At 42.0% G+C, this 18629-nt stretch overlaps 1 protein-coding gene across 4 annotated transcripts in view; it reads left to right on the top strand.

The window, feature by feature from the left end:
- Nucleotides 1-18629, top strand: part of LOC135519523 (mitogen-activated protein kinase kinase kinase 20-like) — a 50496-nt gene that overhangs the window by 11279 nt on the left and 20588 nt on the right. For all 4 annotated transcript variants that reach the window (XM_064944753.1, XM_064944751.1, XM_064944755.1 and 1 more), the window contains 4 exons: nt 16810-16911; nt 17311-17376; nt 17551-17579; nt 17706-17843. In XM_064944753.1, coding sequence (XP_064800825.1) covers nt 16810-16911; nt 17311-17376; nt 17551-17579; nt 17706-17843 — 335 coding nt within the window. The remainder of the gene's footprint in view (nt 1-16809; nt 16912-17310; nt 17377-17550; nt 17580-17705; nt 17844-18629) is intronic.

Raw genomic sequence — 18629 nt, 5'->3', positions numbered from 1 at the left:
GATTGTTCCGAAGTTTGCCCCCAAACATTTTTTTCCTACGAATTAAGTCAAACAAAAATGTGTCTTTTCACACGAACTAAGCCACACAAAAATGCATTAAACACACAAATTCCGCTGAAATACTTTTTGTACATATTTGCACGAATTAAGTGTGAGATTGTGTTGGCAAGTGGCAATAGATGTCAGGAACTTACCTGTCACGGATCCCTCCGGAACTGTCATTACGCACACCTGGTCCCTATTCCCTTTGATTAGTAATTGTATAAGTGTGCCCTTTGTTTACCATTGTCCTGTCGATTATTGTTCCAATGTCCGTTGGTTTGTGTGAGTATCTGTGCTATATTGTTTTGGCTTTCGTGGCTCGTATATTGTGCAGATGATTCCTTGTCTTGTCCAATGTGATAATCATTGTGCGATTGTGTATTTATTCAAGGTACTCCTCACTCTTTTGTTTGGGTTTCTACCCTATGTTTTGTATACGTGTTTGTTTGGTCTTCGACCCGGGGGCCTTTATACGGCACGCTGTAATTTGGGTAATAAAAACCCTATTACGCATTCCTGCGCCTGTCTCCCGATCTCTTCATACCGACGTGACACTGTGAGCTACCTGTCCAGAGCCACATTTGCTAATGATGCACATACTGTAGTTTTATTATTATTATTATAGTGCCAGTGGACTTCTGGTAAGTATGCTTTAGTGAGGAAGTGTTGGGAACAGGTACAACTACATTTACCCACCCCCAAAATTAATATTTATGAGCAATTCACACCTGAATACATTTTTTTTAAGGGGTTGGGCAAAGGCTGAAATTGGGGTTGAGAGTAACCCTTAAGACCACAATGAAATCTGTAAGAGGTCTTGGAGTTCATTTCTAAACCACATAATGTAAATGATTAGATCTATAACCTACATCCTTCCTGGATTTATATTAGGGCATAATATGGTCAGGTCAATTCATATTATTAATTACAAGTACAGGCCTGGTTCCTTCCCTTAACCGTGATTCTTGTTTGCACTATTATCTGTGGTGAGATAGGAATGTATGTTGTGCAAACATCAGACTCCCACTAGTCTAGTTGATATCAGATAATGTAAATGTTAGCCATCTGTCTTTGTCAGGTGAGGCCACTCTATAGTTCATGGAGCGACAGGAGAGCTGTGTGTCTGTCTGTCTCTGTGTCTCCCCGGTACCGAAGTGTCTTAATGATTTAACAATGATTATTGGCAGTGCTTGTGGCCTTTTTATACGGTGGTGTTGCATGGACTATCAAAGCATCCTACTTCCACATGATGCTTCTGTTATTGCTATGTTCGTGTGTTTCCCTTCACTACTGGTCTGGGGAAAGTATTCATTGGAGTAATATGGTCTGATTCTTCTTGAACATGATAGAAAAATAGTTTTTACAGGGATATAGTTTTGACATTGATAGTTTATAGGGTGACTGCATTTCCTGATTTGGCCTTGTTTTCCATCAATGTTCATTAAGAAATGCTAGCGGTCATGAGTGTGTGTCGGTCTGATGTGGGTGTTTCTTAGGTGTGTCTTTGCCATTCAATCACACCAAGGCCAGTAGTGAGTATAGTGATGTAAGCTAAGCTAGCTTTGCTATGAGATCGATGTTCAGGGCTTCTCCTCTCCTGACTGACTTGCCATCTTAAGATGGTCAGCTAATTCAGTTTTATGTGTAGGCTAAAACCTGCGCTGACCATGTGTTTAACCAAGCTGACAGCAGTTAGCTAGCATAGCTCTACTATTATTCTGACATATCACATTCTTCAAAATAAAGTGGTGATCCTAACTGACCTAAGAGATGGAATTTTTTACAGGGATTAAATGTCAGGAATTGTGGAAAACGGAGTTTAAATGTACTTGGCTAAGGTGTATGTAAACTTCCGACATCAACTGTATATAAACTCCCAGTAATTTAGTGGGTTGTTTTACCCAATAAATGACTGGGAGTTTTATTTATATATATGCACAGTTGAAGTCTGAAGTTTACATACATACCTCATAGTATAAAAGTGGAATTAATGTTCTTAGAAATGTTAATAATTAATAGAAAATGAAAAGCTGAAATGTCTTAAGTCAATAAGTATTCAACCCTTTTGTTATGGCAAGCCTAAATTAGTTCAAGAGTATAAATGTGCTTAACAAGTCACATAATAAGTTATATGGACTCACTCTGTGTGCAATATGTGTTTTAACATGATTTTTTAATGACTACCTTCTCTGTTCCCCACACATACAGTTATATGTAAGGTCCCTCTGTCGAACAGTGAATTTCAAACAGATTCAACCACAAAGATCAGGGAGGTTTTCCAATGCCTCGAAAGAAGGGCACCTATTGGTAAATGGGTAGATAGAAGAAGAAAAAAGCCTACGTTGAATATCACTTTGAGCATGGCAAAGTTATTTTGTTTTTTAATTTTAAATTATTATTTATTACAAAAACACGAGGGGGTAACATTAAAGTATTAGAACATGAAGGACAAACAATACAGCATCAAGACACTATCAAACATGTATCAGTCTTTCCGCAACAGAGCCATCCTTATGTGTGAGGGTGCTTGTGCATGATAGTGACATAAAATATTGTCATAGTTTCCTTTTTCCCAATGTAACGGCTCTCATGGGTTAAAGAAGGAGACCACGGTGTTCATGATTTTTTTTAAACTGAACACCGCAACATAATAACAAAGTAGAAAAAACGAAAGCGCACAGTTCTGTCAGGCAACAAAACAGCTAAACAGAAAAGAACTCCCCAAAAACCCAAATGGAAAATCACAACTTATATATGATCCCCAATCAGAGACAACGATAGACAGCTGCCTCTGATTGGGAACCACACTTGGCAAAAACAACAAAGAAATAGAAAACATAGATTCTCCCACCCGAGTCACACCCTGACCTAACCAAACATAGAGAATAAATAAGGATCTCTAAAGTCAGGGCGTGACACCCCCCACAGTTCTCCAATAACTGTCCCTCAACCATTCAAGACCCCTCCCACAGTCCACCCCCCTCCCCCCAGAAGAAAGAAAATAAAAATACAATGAATCCCAATGCACCAACAACCAAGATAATGAACTAAAGAGAAAAAAATACAAAACAACAATACAAAAAATTAAAACAAAATAATACATTTAAAACAAAGGACATCAAGGACAACTGAAATCATAACAGCACTATTGCATGTATGTGTGTGTTCTTGTATGTATTTATTTTAATGAGAGTGTGTGTATATGCATGTGTACAAACACCTGCACGGCATCAGCCTCAGGCAAACCGGCATTAGTTGTAAAAACACTGCCACTTAATGTCATTCAAATGTACTTTTATTACGTTTTATTTTGACTTGTTTTTCTCTATCTTTTGACCATCATTCTCTCTCTCACACAGCAACTCCACTCCCACTTGTCTCCAATTCCACATACCAACCCTCAGCTTCACTCAGACCATCTCATGTATCTCTGCTGGCCACCCACTTCGTGTTTCTACGCAACACATCTTTCAACTAAGCTATAATGTTTAACATACAATTTCAATCTATCTAATCGAATAGAATCTACAGATTGCGTGTTGAAGATAAATACTTTTACTAAGAGTATTAGTAATTGACTGACCCGGTCTCTCCAGATCTCCTAACAGTACTATTTCTAGGGTCAATTTTAGATCAATGCTATGCATTTTCAGCCATTCCTGAACCTGAGACCAGAAACAGGCTACCTGAGGGCAATACCAAAATAAATGGTCTATTGATTCTGTATCCTCACAACAAAATTTGCAGAGCTTTGATGATTTTATGCCCCAAATGGTGGTGAAGTTATTAATTACACTGTGGATAGTATATCAATACACCTAGTCAATACAAAGATACAGCTGTCCTTCCTAACTCAGTTGCCAGAGAGGAAAGAAACCACTCAGGGATTTCACAATGAGGCCAATGGTGACTTTAAAACAGTTAGAGTTTAATGGCTGTGATAGAAGAAAACTGAGGATGGATCAACAACATTGTAGTTCCTCCACAATACTAACCTAAATGACATCAAATCAAATGTTATTTGTCACATACACATGGTTAGCAGATGTTAATGCGAGTGTAGCGAAATGCTTGTGCTTCTAGTTCCGACAATGCAGTAATAACCAACGAGTAATCTAACCTAACAATTCCACAACAACTACCTTATACACACGTGTAAAGGAATGAAGAATATGTACATAATAATATATGAATGAGTGATGGTACAGAATGGCATAGGCAAGATGCAGTAGATGGTATCGAGTACAGTATATACATATGAGATGAGTAATGTAGGTTATGTCCACATATAAAAGTGGCATTGTTTAAAGTGGCTAGTGATACATGTATTACATCAAGATGGCAAGATGCAGCAGATGGTATAGAGTACAATATATACATATGAGATGAGTAATGTAGGGTATGTAAACATTATATGAAGTGGCATTGTTTAAAAGTGGCGAGTGAAACATTTTTTACATCCATCTTAACATTATTAAAGTAGCTGGAGTTGAGTCAGTATGTTGGCAGCAGCTAGTCAATGTTAGTGGTGGCTGTTTAACAGTCTGATGGCCTTGAGATAGAAGCTGTTTTTCAGTCTCTCGGTCCCTGCTTTGATGCACCTGTACTGACCTCGCCTTCTGGATGATAGCGGGGTGAACAGGCAGTGGCTCGGGTGGTTGTTGTCCTTGATGATCTTTATGGCCTTCCTGTGACATCGGGTGGTATAGGTGTCCTGGAGGGCAGGTAGTTTGCCCCCAGTGATGAGTTGTGCAGACCTCACTACCCTCTGGAGAGCCTTACGGTTGTGGATGGAGCAGTTGCCGTATCAGGTGGCCCACCGGGATGCTCTCGATTGTGCACCTGTAAAAGTTTGTGAGTGCTTTTGGTGACAAGCCAAATTTCTTCAGCCTCCTGAGGTTGAAGAGGCGCTGCTGCGCCTTCTTGACCACACTGTCTGTGTGGGTGGATCAATTCAGTTTGTCCGTGATGTGTATGCCGAGGAGCTTAACTTAATACCCTCTCCACTACTGTCCCATCGATGTGGATAGGGGGGTGCTCCCTCCTGAAGTCCACGATCATCTCCTTTGTTTTTTTGACGTTGAGTGTGAGGTTATTTTCCTGACACCACACTCCGAGGGCCCTCACCTCCTCCCTGTAGGCCGTCTCGTCGTTGTTGGTAATCAAGCCTACCACTGTAGTGTCGTCTGCAAACTTGATGATTGAGTTGAAGGCGTGCATGGCCACGCAGTCGTGGGTGAACAGGGAGTACAGGAGAGGGCTCCAGTGTTGAGGATCAGCGTGGTGGAGATGTTGTTACCTACCCTCACCACCTGGGGCGGCCCGTCAGGAAGTCCAGTACCCAGTTGCACAGGGCGGGGTCGAGACCTAGGGTCTTGAGCATGATGACGAGTTTGGCGGGTACGATGGTGTTAAATTCTGAGCTGTAGTCGAGGAACAGCATTCTCACATAGATATTCCTCTTGTCCAGATGGGTTAGGGCAGTGTGCAGTGTGGTTGCGATTGCGTCGTCTGTGGACCTATTGGGGTGGTAAGCAAATTGGAGTGGGTCTAGGGTGTCAGGTAGGGTGGAGGTGATATGGTCCTTGACTAGTCTCTCAAAGCACTTCATGATGACGGAAGTGAGTGCTACGGGGCGGTAGTCGTTTAGCTCAGTTGCCTTAGCTTTCTTGGGAACAGGAACAATGCTGGCCCTCGTGAAGCATGTGGGAAGAGTAGACTGGGATAAGGATTGATTGAATATGTCCGTAAACACACCAGCCAGCTGGTCTGCGCATGCTCTGAGGACGCGGCTGGGGATGCCGTCTGGGCCTGCAGCCTTGCGAGGGTTAACACGTTTAAATGTTTTACTCACGTCGGCTGCAGTGAAGGAGAGTCCGCAGGTTTTGGTAGCGGCTGTGTCAGTGGCACAGTATTGTCCTCAAAGCGAGCGAAGAAGATGTTTAGTCTGTCTGGGAGCAAGTCATCCTGGTCCACGACGGGGCTGGTTTTCTTTTTGTAATCCGTGATTGACTGTAGACCCTGCCACATACCTCTCGTGTCTGAGCCGTTGAATTGCGACTCTACGTTGTTTCTATACTGACGCTTAGCTTGTATGATTGCCTTGCGGAGGGAATAGCTACACTGTTTGTATTCGGTCATGTTTCCGGTCACCTTGTGCTGATTAAAAGAAGTGGTTCGCGCAGTGGAATGCTGCCATCAATCCACAGCTTCCTGTTTTAGTTTCTGTCTATAAGCTGGAAGCAATCAAATGTAGTCGTGGTCAGCTTTTCCGAAAGGAGAGCGGGGGAGGGCCTTATATGTGTCGCGGAAGTTAGAATAACAATGATCCAGGGTTTTACCAGCCCTGGTTGCACAATCGATATGCTGATAGAATTTAGGGAGTCCTGTTTTCAGATTAGCCTTGTTAAAATCCCCAGCTACAATGAATGCAGCCTCGGGATATGTGGTTTCCATTTTACATGGAGTCAAATGAAGTTCGTTCAGGGCCGTCGATGTGTCTGCTTGGGGGGGAATATACGCGGCTGTGATTATAATCGTAGAGAATGTTCTTTGTATATAATGCGGTCAACATTTGATTGTGAGGAATTCTAAGTCAGGTGAACAGAAGGACTTGAGTTCCTGTATGTTGTTATGATCACACCACGTCTCGTTAATCATAAGGCATACCCCCCCGCCCTTCTTCTTACCAGAAAGATGCTTGTTTCTGTCGGCGCGATGTGTGAAGAAACCAGCTGGCTGAAGAAGAAACCAGCCATGCTGGTCATTTATGAACATTTGAACATCTTGGCCATGTTCTGTTATAATCTCCACTCGGCACAGCCAGAAGAGGACTGGCCACCCCTCATAGCCTGGTTCCTCTAGGTTTCTTCCTAGATTTTGGCCTTTCTAGGGAGTTTTTCCTAGCCACAGTGCTTCTACACCTGCATTGCTTGCTGTTTGGGGTTTTAGGCTGGGTTTCTGTACAGCACTTTGAGATATCATCTGATGTATGAAGGGCTATATAAATTGATTTGATTTGATCTGTACCGACTCCGATAGTGTGTCTTGAGTGAGCCATGTTTCCATGAAGCAAAGAACGTTACAGTCGCTTATGTCTCTCTGGAATGCTACCCTTGCTCGGATTTCAACTACCTTGTTGTCAAGAGACTGGACATTGGCGAGTAGTATGCTCGGGAGCGGTGTGCGATGAGCCCGTCTCTGGAGCCTGACCAGAAGACCGCATCGTCTGCCCCTTTTACGGCGTCGATGTTTTGGTTCACCGGCGGGGATCTGATCCATTGTCCTGGGTGGTGGGCAAAACAGAGGATCCGCATCGGAAAATATGTATTCTTGGTCGTAATGTTGGCGAGTTGATGTTGCTCTTATCCAATAGCTCCTCACGACTGTATGTAATAAAATCTAAGATTACCTGGGGTACCAACTTAAGAAGTAACACGTAAAAAAAAAAAATACTGCATAGTTTCCTAGGAACGCGAAGCGAGGCGGCCATCTCTGTAGGTGCCGGAACTTCTATACTTGTACAGAATAAAACTTTTCCAAAACATGCATCCTGTTTGCAATAAGGCCCTGAAGTAAAACTGAAAACAGATTTGGCAAAGAAATGAACTTTTATGTCCTGAAGACAGTGTTATGTTTGGGGAAAATCCAACACAACACACCACTCTTCATATTTTCAAGCATGGTGGTGGCTTCATGTTATGTGTATGCTTGTCTTTAGCAAGGACTAGGGAGTTCTTTTTGATAAAAAGAAACGGATTAGAGCTAAGCACAGGCAAAATCCTATAGGACAACCTGGTTCAGTCTGCTTTCCAACAGACACCGGGAGACTAATTTACCCTTGAGCAGGACAATAACCTAAAACAGAAGGCCAAATATACACTGTAGTTGCTTACCAAGACAACATTGAATGATCCAGAGTTGCCTCGTTACAGTTTGACTTATATCGGTTTGAAAATCTATGGCAAGACTTGAAAATGGGAGTGGGAGATGGGAGACTCTGTCCATAGGACAACAATCAGTCGTATATTGCACAAATCTGGCCTTTATGGAAGAGTGGCAAGAAGAAAGCCATTTCTTAAAGATATCCATAAAAAGTGTTGTTTAAAGTTTGCCACAAGCCACCTGGGGGAGACACCAAACATGTGGAAGAAGGTGCTCTGGTCAGATAAAACCAAAATTGAACTTTTTGGCAAAAACATTATGTTTGGCGTAAAAGCAACACAGCCCATCACCCTGAACACACCATACCCACTGTCAAACATGGTGGTGGCAGCATCATGGTTTGGGCCTGCTTTTCTTCAGCAGGGACAGGGAAAATGGTTAAAATTGATGGGAAGATGGATGGAGCCAAATACAGGACCATTCTGGAAGAAAACCTGATGGAGTCTGCAAAAGACCTGAGACTGGGACGGAGATTTGTCTTCCAACAAGACAATGATCCAAAACATAAAGCAAAATCTACAATGGAATGGTTCAAAAATAAACATATCCAGGTGTTAGAATGGCCAAGTTGAAGTCCAGACCTGAATCCAATCGAGAATCTGTGGAAAGAACTGAAAACTGCTGTTCACAAATGCTCTCCATCCAACCTCACTGAGCTCGAGCTGTTTTGCAAGGAGGAATGGGAAAGAATTTCAGTCTCTCGATGTGCAAAACTGATAGACATACCCCAAGCGACTTACAGCTGTAATCGCAGCAAAAGGTGGCGCTACAAAGTATTAACTTAAGGGGGCTGAATAATTTTGCACGCCCAATTTTTCAGTTTTTGATTTGTTAAAAAAGTTTGAAATATCCAATAAATGTCGTTCCACTTCATGATTGTGTCCCACTTGTTGTTGATTCTTCACAAAAAATACAGTTTTATATCTTTATATTTGAAGCCTGAAATGTGGCAAAAGGTCGCAAAGTTCAAGGGGGCCGAATACTTTCGCAAGGCACTGTATGTACAGCAGGACAGAATTGGAGAAATAGGTAGGAGCAAGCCCATGTAATGCTTTGTAGGTTAGCAGTGAAATCTTGAATTTAGCCTTAGCCTTAACAGGAAGCCAGTGTAGAGAGGCTAGCACTGGTGTAATATGATCAGATGTTTTGGTTCTAGTCAAGATTCTAGCAGCCGTGTTTAGCACAAACTGAAGCTTATTTAGTGCTTTGTCCGGGTAGCCGGAGAGTAGAGCATTGCAGTAGTCTAACCTAGAAGTGACAAAAGCATGGATCAGTTTTTCTGCAAATGTTCAGATTTGCAAAAGTAAACATTTGCCACCATCCACTTCCTTATGTCTAAAAAACAGACTTCCAGGGTAGGCAATTTTGGGGCTTCACCATGTTCCATCGAAATGCACAGCTGTGTGTCTGCATAGCAATGAAAGTTAACATTGCGTTTCTGATGACATCACCAAGAGGTAAAATATATAGTGAAAACAATAGTGATCCTGAAATGGAACCTTGAAGAACACCGAAACTTACAATTGATTTGTCCGACAGATCAGATCTAAACCAGCCAAGAACTTGTCCCCGTAGACCAATTAAGGTTTCCAATCTCTCCAAAAGAATGTGGTGATCAATGGTGTCAAAAGCAACACTAAGGTCTAGGAGTATGAGGACAGATGCAGAGCCTTGGTCTGACGCCATTTAAAAGGTAATTTACCACCTTCACGAGTGCAGTCTCAGTGCTATGATGGGGTCTAAAACCAGACCAAAGCGTTTCATATACATTATTTGTCTTCGGGAAGGTAGTGGGTTACTGCGCAACAGCTTTTTCAAAAAATGTTGAGAGGAATGGGAGATTCACCATAGACCGATAGGTTTTAACATGTTCTGGGTCAAGGTTTGGCTTTTTCAAGAGAGGCTTTATTACTCACTTTTAGTGAGTTTGGTACACATCCAGTGTATAGGGAGCCATTTATTATGTTCAATATGGGAGGGCCAAGCACAGGAAGTAGCTCTTTCAGTAGTTTAGTTTGAATATGGTCCAGTATGCAGCTTGAAGGTTTAGAGGCCATGACTATTTTCATGAATGTGTCAAGATCACATCACCAACAAGCTATATCATGGTCCAAACACACCAAGACAGTCGTGAAGAGGGCATGACAACCTATTCCACCTCAGGAGACTGAAAAGATTTGGCATGGGTTCTCAGATCCTCAAAAGGTTCTACAGCTGCATCATCGAGAGCATCCTGGCAGGTTACAACACTGTCTGGTATGGCAATGCCTTGCTCGACCGCAAGGCAGAACAGAGGGTAGTGCGTACGGCCCAGTACGTCACTGGGGCCAAGCTTCGTGCCATCCAGGACCTCTATACCAGGCGGTGTCAGAGGAAGGCCCTAAAAATTGTCAGACTCCAGCCACCTTAGTCAGACTGTCCTCTCCGCTACCGCATGGCAAGTCTAGGTCCAAAAGACATCTTAACAGCTTCTACCCGCAAGCCATAAGACTTCTGAACAGCTAATAAAATGGCTCCCCAGACTATTTTCATTGCCCCCCACCCCCTCTTTTACGGTGCTGCTACTCTCTGTTTATTATCTATGCATAGTCACTAACTCTACCTGCATGTACGTATTACCTCGACTAACCGGTGCCCCCACATTGACTCTGTACCAGTACCCCGTGTATATAGCCTCGCTATTGTTATTTTCCTGCAGCTCTTTAGTTATTTTTTGCTGTTATTTTAAAATTTTTAAACTTATCTATTTTTGACTTAACCAACAATGCAGTTAAGAAAAAATAAGTGTTAAGGTCTTGTAAGTATTTCACTGTAAAGTCTACACCTGTTGTATTCAGCGGATGTGACAAATAAAATGTAGGATAAAAAAACTTGAGCATCTCCATTGATCCGAGGTCCTGGCTGATTTGTGCAGACTCAGGACAACTGAGCTTTGGAGAAATATGCAGATTCAACGAGGAGTCCGTAATTTGCTTTCTAATGATCATGATCTTTTTGTCGAAGAAGTTTATGAATTCATCACAGCTGAAGTGAAAGGCATCCTCTCTTGGAGAATGCTGCTTTTTTGTTAGCTTTGCGACAGTATCAAAAATACATTTTTGGATTGTATTACACTAAGGTATTACAATGTTACATTTAGATCCTCAGATTAGGTGGTTAACTGATTTTTGTACTCTGAGCAGATTATTTGTTGCTATTGCAAACGTAATAAGATGGTGGTCTGTGAGTCCAGGATTATGAGGAAAAACCTTTTAGATCCAAAATAATTATTCCACTGTGTAGAAAATAGATCCAGGGGGATGACTGTGGCAATGAGTAGGTCCGTAAACATGTTGGACAAAACCCACTGAGTCGTTGATGGCTCCAAAAGCCTTTTGGAGAGGGTCTGTGGACTTTTCCATATGAAATATTAAAGTCACCCAAAATGTGAATGTACAGGCCTTCCTGTTATCTGCCATGACTACAAGTCCGATAGGAATTTAGGGCACTCAGTGAGGAACTCTGTATACGGCCCAGGAGGCCTGTAAACAGTAGCTATAAAAAGTGATTGAGTACGCTGCATAGATTTCCTGACGAGAAGCTCTGCTCTACAGCACTCACAATTCAATCGCTGGTTGCAAACTGCTTTCAGACAGCTTAGTGGACTTTCTTCACTAGCATAGTCAATGTAGTCAGCTCAGCTATCCCCATTGAGACCATGTCTGTGCCTCAATCTAGGTTGGGCAAAACTAAACATGGCCGTGTTCGTTTTAGCAATCTCACTGAAATAAAGACTTCCATTCCTGTCATTATTGAAAGAGGTTGTGATATCTAAAAAAACGCAGTCATTTTTGTTGTGGTAAATTGACATTTGCTATCGTAAATGTTAGCAATAACTCTGCCTTTGCGGGATGCACAGATATGCGGATATGGTCACTAGTGTAACCAGGAGGAGAGGTCTCATTTAACACAGTAAATTCATCAGGCTTAAGCCATGTTTCAGTCAGGCCAATCACATCAAGATTATGATCAGTGATTAGTTAATTGACAAACTGCCTTCGAAGTGAGGGATCTAACATTAAGTAGCCCTATTTTGAAAAAAAGTATTTTTTATACCTTTCAAGTGTAACAGTTCCATGTAGAGAAAAAAATCATACTTAACATAATACTTAAGAAACCATTGTTCCTTAAGTATATTAGGAGTATTCTGCTAAAATAACAATGTGCAAATATTATACCTTCCTGTAGGGTATATGGTGTTCTCTGACCTGTTTGCTCCAGACCTCTCTCATCACAGATACTAGTCATGAAGGAGCCTGGCTTCGGCTCCTATATCCGACACAGCTCCGGTTTCACAGAGGGAGAGAGATAGAGAAAGACTGTCGCTCACAGTCATGGAAGCCAACAGTAACTATACGGTTGAACATAGCCAGTCAGAGTTCCTGATTCTCTACTAATTCACAAGGGACACATGCCAGCATGGCACTGACTGGTTGGCATTACTCACTCTGGCTCAGGAGTAGTCCATTGGCACAGTGGAAGGGGGCACATCCTTACAACATACAAGACACAGGTGGTTAGGTGAATTCCAGGACATAGTAATTTGACAATTGACCAGATCAAATGTGACCAACCCGATTCAAGTGTCCTCCATTACTCTGAAGCGGGACTGGTATCCAGCCACTGCCACCGGCCTTCTGTAACAATTCCTGATATGGTAGGGGGGTTCCCATGACGCTGCTAAAAAACAAATCCATCAGGTTTTGTACATAGCCTGTGAAGGAAATCAAATATAATCACACTATAAACATATAGCGAGAAAAAAATATTTTAAAAAATTACTTTTTATGCTAAAACAGGCACTGCAACTACCGAATAGATTCAGGCTGGTGACGCGGATGCTGTTACTATGCAACCAGCTGTGTACGTTGCTGAATGCTTGCTGATACGTTTTGCTATGCTGCCATAGCTATATATTTAGTAGATAATCACAATCCTTCATTTATTTTTGCCCTAGAACATACACACACTTTTATAAGAACAGGCATGTTGTTTTTGGGTTAGCAAACGAAGCCCCCGAATGCTAGCTGGCTACCTAACTTGCAAATCCCGGTTAGTTATTATATTTTTGTCTGAGTTTAAATGAGTTGGCTAGCTAACGTTACCTAGCCAGTTCAAGTTTAACGTTATTGAAAGCAAGCTGGCTACATCCTATCATTAGCTAACGAGCAAGTGTCTGCCCTGTATAGGCCTTTCTCTCGCACAAGGGGGGGGAAATTGCAGGGAACTCTCTGGAAATGACTGTTTCCGTTTTTCGCTGCTGCTGTACACTACGTGTGCATAAAATACATTTTCCTGTAGAAAATAAACATCAGTCTTTCTTGTAAACTAAGCTAGAGCTGGTTTTACTGACATTTTTTATTGCCTACACTAGATTCTTTGGCAACTGTCATTTAGGAAACTAGGAGGCTGAGACCGCTAGCTAGCTAGCTAAACTAACGTAGGTAGCTAAATATTATAATAGGTTCAACTTGCTGCCAAAACTCTTGCTAAGACTATGTACAGTGCCTTTGGAAAGTATTCATACCCCTTGACTTATTCCACATTTTGTGATTTTTACACAATACCCCATAACAAATGTTTTGATTTTTTTTTTAGGAAATATATTGAAAATGCAATACAGAAATATCTCATTTACATAAGTATTCACACCCCTGAGTCAGTACTTTGTAGATGCACATTTGGCAGCGATGACAGCTGTGAGTCTCTTTCTCTAAGAGCTTTCCACACCTGGATTGTGCAACACTTGCCCATTAATCTTTTCAAAATTCTTCAAGCTCTGTCAAATTGGTTGTTGATCATTGCTACACTTAGAAAGGCGCTATCTAGAACCTAAAAAGGTTATTTGGCTATTGGGTTCCATGCAGAACCTTTGCCCCAGAGGGTTCTACATGGAACCCCAAAAAGTTCTGCCTGGAACCAAAAAGGTTTCTACCTTATATTAAAAAGGGTTCTCCTATGATGACAGCTGAAGAACCCTTTTAGAACCCTTTTTTCTAAGAGTGTAGATAACCATTTTCAGGTCTTGCCATAGATTTTCAAGTAGATTTAAGTTGAACCCTTACTCAGCCACTCAGGAACATTCACTGGCTTCTTGGTAAGCAACTCCCGTGTAGATTTGGACTTGTGTTTTAGATTATTGTCCTGCTGAAAGGTGAATTCATCTACCAGTGTCTGGTAGAAAGCAGACTGAACCAGGTTTTCCTCTGTGCTGAGCGATTTTGTCTGTGCTTAGCGCCATTCCGTTTATTTTTTTAACCTGAAAAACTCTCTAGTCCTTACAAGCATACCCATAACATGATGCACCCAACACTATGCTTGAAAATATGGAGAATGGTACTCAGTAATGTGTGTGTATTGGATTTGCCCCAAACATAAAACTTTGTATTCAGAACAAAAAGTGAATTTCTTTGCCACATTTTTTGCAGTATTACTTTAGTGCCTTGTTACTTTTTATTCTGTACAGGCTTCCTTCTTTTCACTCTGTCAATTAGGTTAGTTTTGTGGTGTAACTACGATGTTGTTGATCCATCCTCACTTTTCTCCTGTCACAGCCATTAAACTCAAACTGTTTTAAAAAGTCACCATTGGCCTAATCTTAAAATCTCTTGAGTGGTTTCCTTCCTCTCCATACAACAGATTATGTGACTTGTTAAGCACATTTTTACTTCTGAACTTATTTAGGCGTGCCATAAAACAAAGGGGTTGAATACTTATTAACTCAAGACAGTTTTTTATACATTTTCAAAAAATGTAATTCCACTTTGACATTATGGGATATTGTGTGTAGGCCAGTAACAATACATCTCAATTTAATCCATTTTAAATTCAGGCTATAACACAGCAACATTTGGAAAAAGTAAATGGGTGTGAATACTTTCTGAAGGCACTGTATATAACGTACAGTATAAACAATCAAAGAAATGTATACTGAATAAAAATATAAATGCAACATGTAAAGTGTTGGTACCATGTTTCATGAGCTGAAATAAGATCCCAGAAATGTTCCATATGCACAAAAAGCTTATATTGCTCAAATTCTGTACACAAATTTGTTTACATCCCTGTTAGTAAGCATTTCTCCTTTGCCAAGACAATCCATCTACCTGGCAGGTGTGGCATATCAAGAAGCTGATTTAACAGCATGATCCTTACACAGGTGCACCTTGTGCCGGGGACAATAAAAGGCCACTCTAAAATGTGCAGGTTTGTCACACAACACAATGCCACAGATGCCTCAAGTTTTGAGGGAGCGTGCAATTGGCATGCTGACTGCAGGAATATCCACCAGAGCTGTTGCTAGAGAATTTGTTTATTTCTCTACCATAAGCTGCCTCCAACATTGTTTTAGAGAATATGGCACTACATTCAATCGGCCTCACAACCGCAGAACATGTGTAATCACACCAGCCCACGGCCCCCACGTCCGGTTTCTTCACCTGCTGGATGATCTGAGATGAGCCACCTAGACAGCTGATGAAACTGTGGGATAGAACAACTGAAGGATTTCTGCACACTGTCAGAAACCGTTTTAGAGAAGCTCATCTTCATGCTCATCATCCTCACCAGGGTCTTGACCTGACTGCAGTTCGTCGTCGTAACAGATTTCAGAAGGCAAATGCTCACCTTCGATGGCCACTGGTACACTGGTGAAGTGTGCTATTCACGGATGAATCCCGGTTTCAACTGTACCGGGCAGATGGCAGACGGCGTGTATGGTGGTTTGCAGATGTCAACATTGTGAACAGAGTGCCCCATGGTGGCAGTGGGGTTATGTTATGGGGGCAGGCATAAGATACACACAACGAACACAATTGCATTTTATTGATGGCAATTTGAAAGCACAGAGATACCGTGACAAAATTCTGAGGCCCTTTGTCGTGCCATTCATCCGCCGCCATCACCTCATATTTCAGCATGATAATGCACGGCCCTATGTCGCAAAGATCTGTACACAATTCCTGGATGCTGAAAATGTCCCAGTTCTTCCATGGCCTGCATACTCCCAGACATGGGAGGGATGCTCTAGATTGACATGTACGGCAGCGTGTTCCAGTTCCTGCCAATATCCAGCAACTTCGCACAGCCTTTGAAGAGGAGTGGGATAACATTCTACAGGTCACAATCAACAGCCTGATTAACTCTATGCATAGGAAATTTGTCACGCTGCATGAGGCAAATCAGGTCACACCAGATGGTTTTCTGGTCCACGCCCCTACCTTATTTTTAAGGTATCTGTGACCAACAGATGCATATCTGTTTATATTTTTGTTCAGTTTATATGGTGGTTGGCAACCAACTTTAAGGTGAATTACCGTCATAAACTGGGCTGAAGTGTGGACCTTGTTCCTCTTTCAATCACCCAGGGGCGGGACTTGCAGCACGTCAAGCATCTAAACTAGAACCAAGTTATATTTTAGCGCCTGGTTATGCAGACGTAATGCCGCCGGTTTGGTCAGCATTTAAGAGCTGTTCTAAAAGACTGCCTGAAATTTCAGCTCGTTTTCAGTTTTCCCCTCCCCACTCAGACCACTCCAATACAGTCCGAGCAGAATTCTTCCTTGAGTAATTGCTCTTTGCTGAAAAGCTATTTTTGTTTATTTTTGACAATTTTAATTGAAAACAATCACAGTAAGGTACTTAATTGTTACCCAGATATGATTTGATATTGAGATGAAAACGGCTGCATTGGACCTTTAACTATAGTATAAAGACATATTTGATAGTGCAGAGCAATGTAAATGCTTTTTGGGAGTCTTATAATGGTATGTGTTTTCACCACAGATTATGCCAGTGGAGGATCCCTGTATGACTACCTGTCCAGTGCAGAGAGTGAGAAGATGGACCAGGAACATGTCATGACTTGGGCCATGGAGATTGCCAAAGGTACAGTCATGATTCATTGTCTTAGATCCTTTAAAACATGCAAGGGTACGTGTTCTTGTCAAATTTTTGCAAAGCCATTTGACTTAACTTAAACACGGACTGAGATTCCACATTTGTTTTGGCTCGTTAGCAACTCAGCAGTAGAATATATTTCAGATATGTACGCTCGGGGTCTATTCCAACTCATTGAGAACAATACGGTCTCATTGAGAACAAGTGAAGTCAAAACACGAAGGCCTACATGTGATTAATCTGTGTCCTTAGTTTACATAAGTAATGGACATTGTGAGGAAGGCATGGATGAGGCATTGAGGAGAGCACAGATGAACACAGACTTGTTTATATCAGCCTGGTTGCCCGTTGATTGGTCAGAGGAAATGTGCTTTATTTCCCCATCAGGCATGCACTATTTACACTCAGAGGCCCCAGTCAAGGTTATCCACAGAGACCTGAAGTCCAGGAATGGTAAGATTTCAGATTCATCTTCATCATCTAGCCTTCTGTTATGTGTCTGAGTCTATACAAAAGACACCACTGGTCTAACGGATAGAGCCAGAGGCAAATATTACATAAACTGAATTAGAAGAAACCTGAATATACATATTTTTCCTGACTTGACAGACATGTTTTCTATTGCAGTGGTTGTGACGGCAGACAGAGTTCTTAAGGTACATTTGTTTGCACATTGCTGAATACATGGGATCATACGTTTGCATACTGGTTTTACCCAAAACCTTTTTCTCCCAACTCTTGCTAAAACCCGGACCTTCACCGGTATCTGTTTCCCTGTGTAGATCTGTGATTTTGGGGCGTCCCGGTTCCACTCCCACACCACACACATGTCCCTGGTAGGCACGTTCCCCTGGATGGCCCCGGAGGTCATCCAGAGCCTGCCCGTGTCTGAGACCTGTGACACCTATTCCTACGGCGTGGTGAGTGACCAACACATAGGACACACACTGACCACAGATCAGCTGTTCATACTCAATCCAATAGTTACTGAGACTGGGCTATTTTTCTCCAGCTGATTCTGCAAGACAATCTGCTTGTGATGTTCATATGTATTGGCTCATACATAGACTTTTATTTAGTACAGAAACCATCAGAGAGAGACTTGTTTGACTTGGGACTGAATCAGCTTGGTAAGGAAGTTGCTTCGTTTGTAGAGGAAGCCAAAGAACAAGTATGGTTAAGAAAAAGCTCTAATGTCACTGTTGCAACTGCATGGCTGAGAGTAGACTGTCAATCAACCAGTACCTAGCACTTGAAAAAACAGACTTTTCAGAGATGACATTTTCATGCCTTCATTACTACCACTGGAAAAGTAGTCGGGAGCGGCATTATTGACCTTTTGTAGAAGTGCTAGCAGCAGTTCCATACGTTTTCTGCCTAATTTCTATCATCTTTCATCCCTGAGTAGAGAGTTTGAAGCCTGGGCATATTTCAGTGTGTGTGTGTGTGTGTGTGTCTGCATGGCCGTGCGTGGCTGTTTGTGTATCTGCCTGTCTGCGTGTGCGACTGCTCGCTACATTCCTGCATGGCGATGGAGAAGGTGTGAAGTGTAGAGTGACAGAGCATATAGGGGACGCTCTGAGTCACCCAGCCAGTCAAGGGCCTGACTCCTGAGTGACATAAATAGTCAGTGAACAAAGAGCAGGGCCTGAGGTCTAACATGCAGGTCTAACATAGATGGGTCTTTCTATAAATAATGGGGCCGG

The sequence above is a fragment of the Oncorhynchus masou genome, chromosome 29 (genome assembly GCF_036934945.1).
Source record: "Oncorhynchus masou masou isolate Uvic2021 chromosome 29, UVic_Omas_1.1, whole genome shotgun sequence".
NCBI lineage: Eukaryota > Metazoa > Chordata > Actinopteri > Salmoniformes > Salmonidae > Oncorhynchus > Oncorhynchus masou.
The sequence above is the reverse complement of the archived record's forward strand: the minus strand, read 5'-3'. Positions and strand labels throughout refer to the sequence as shown.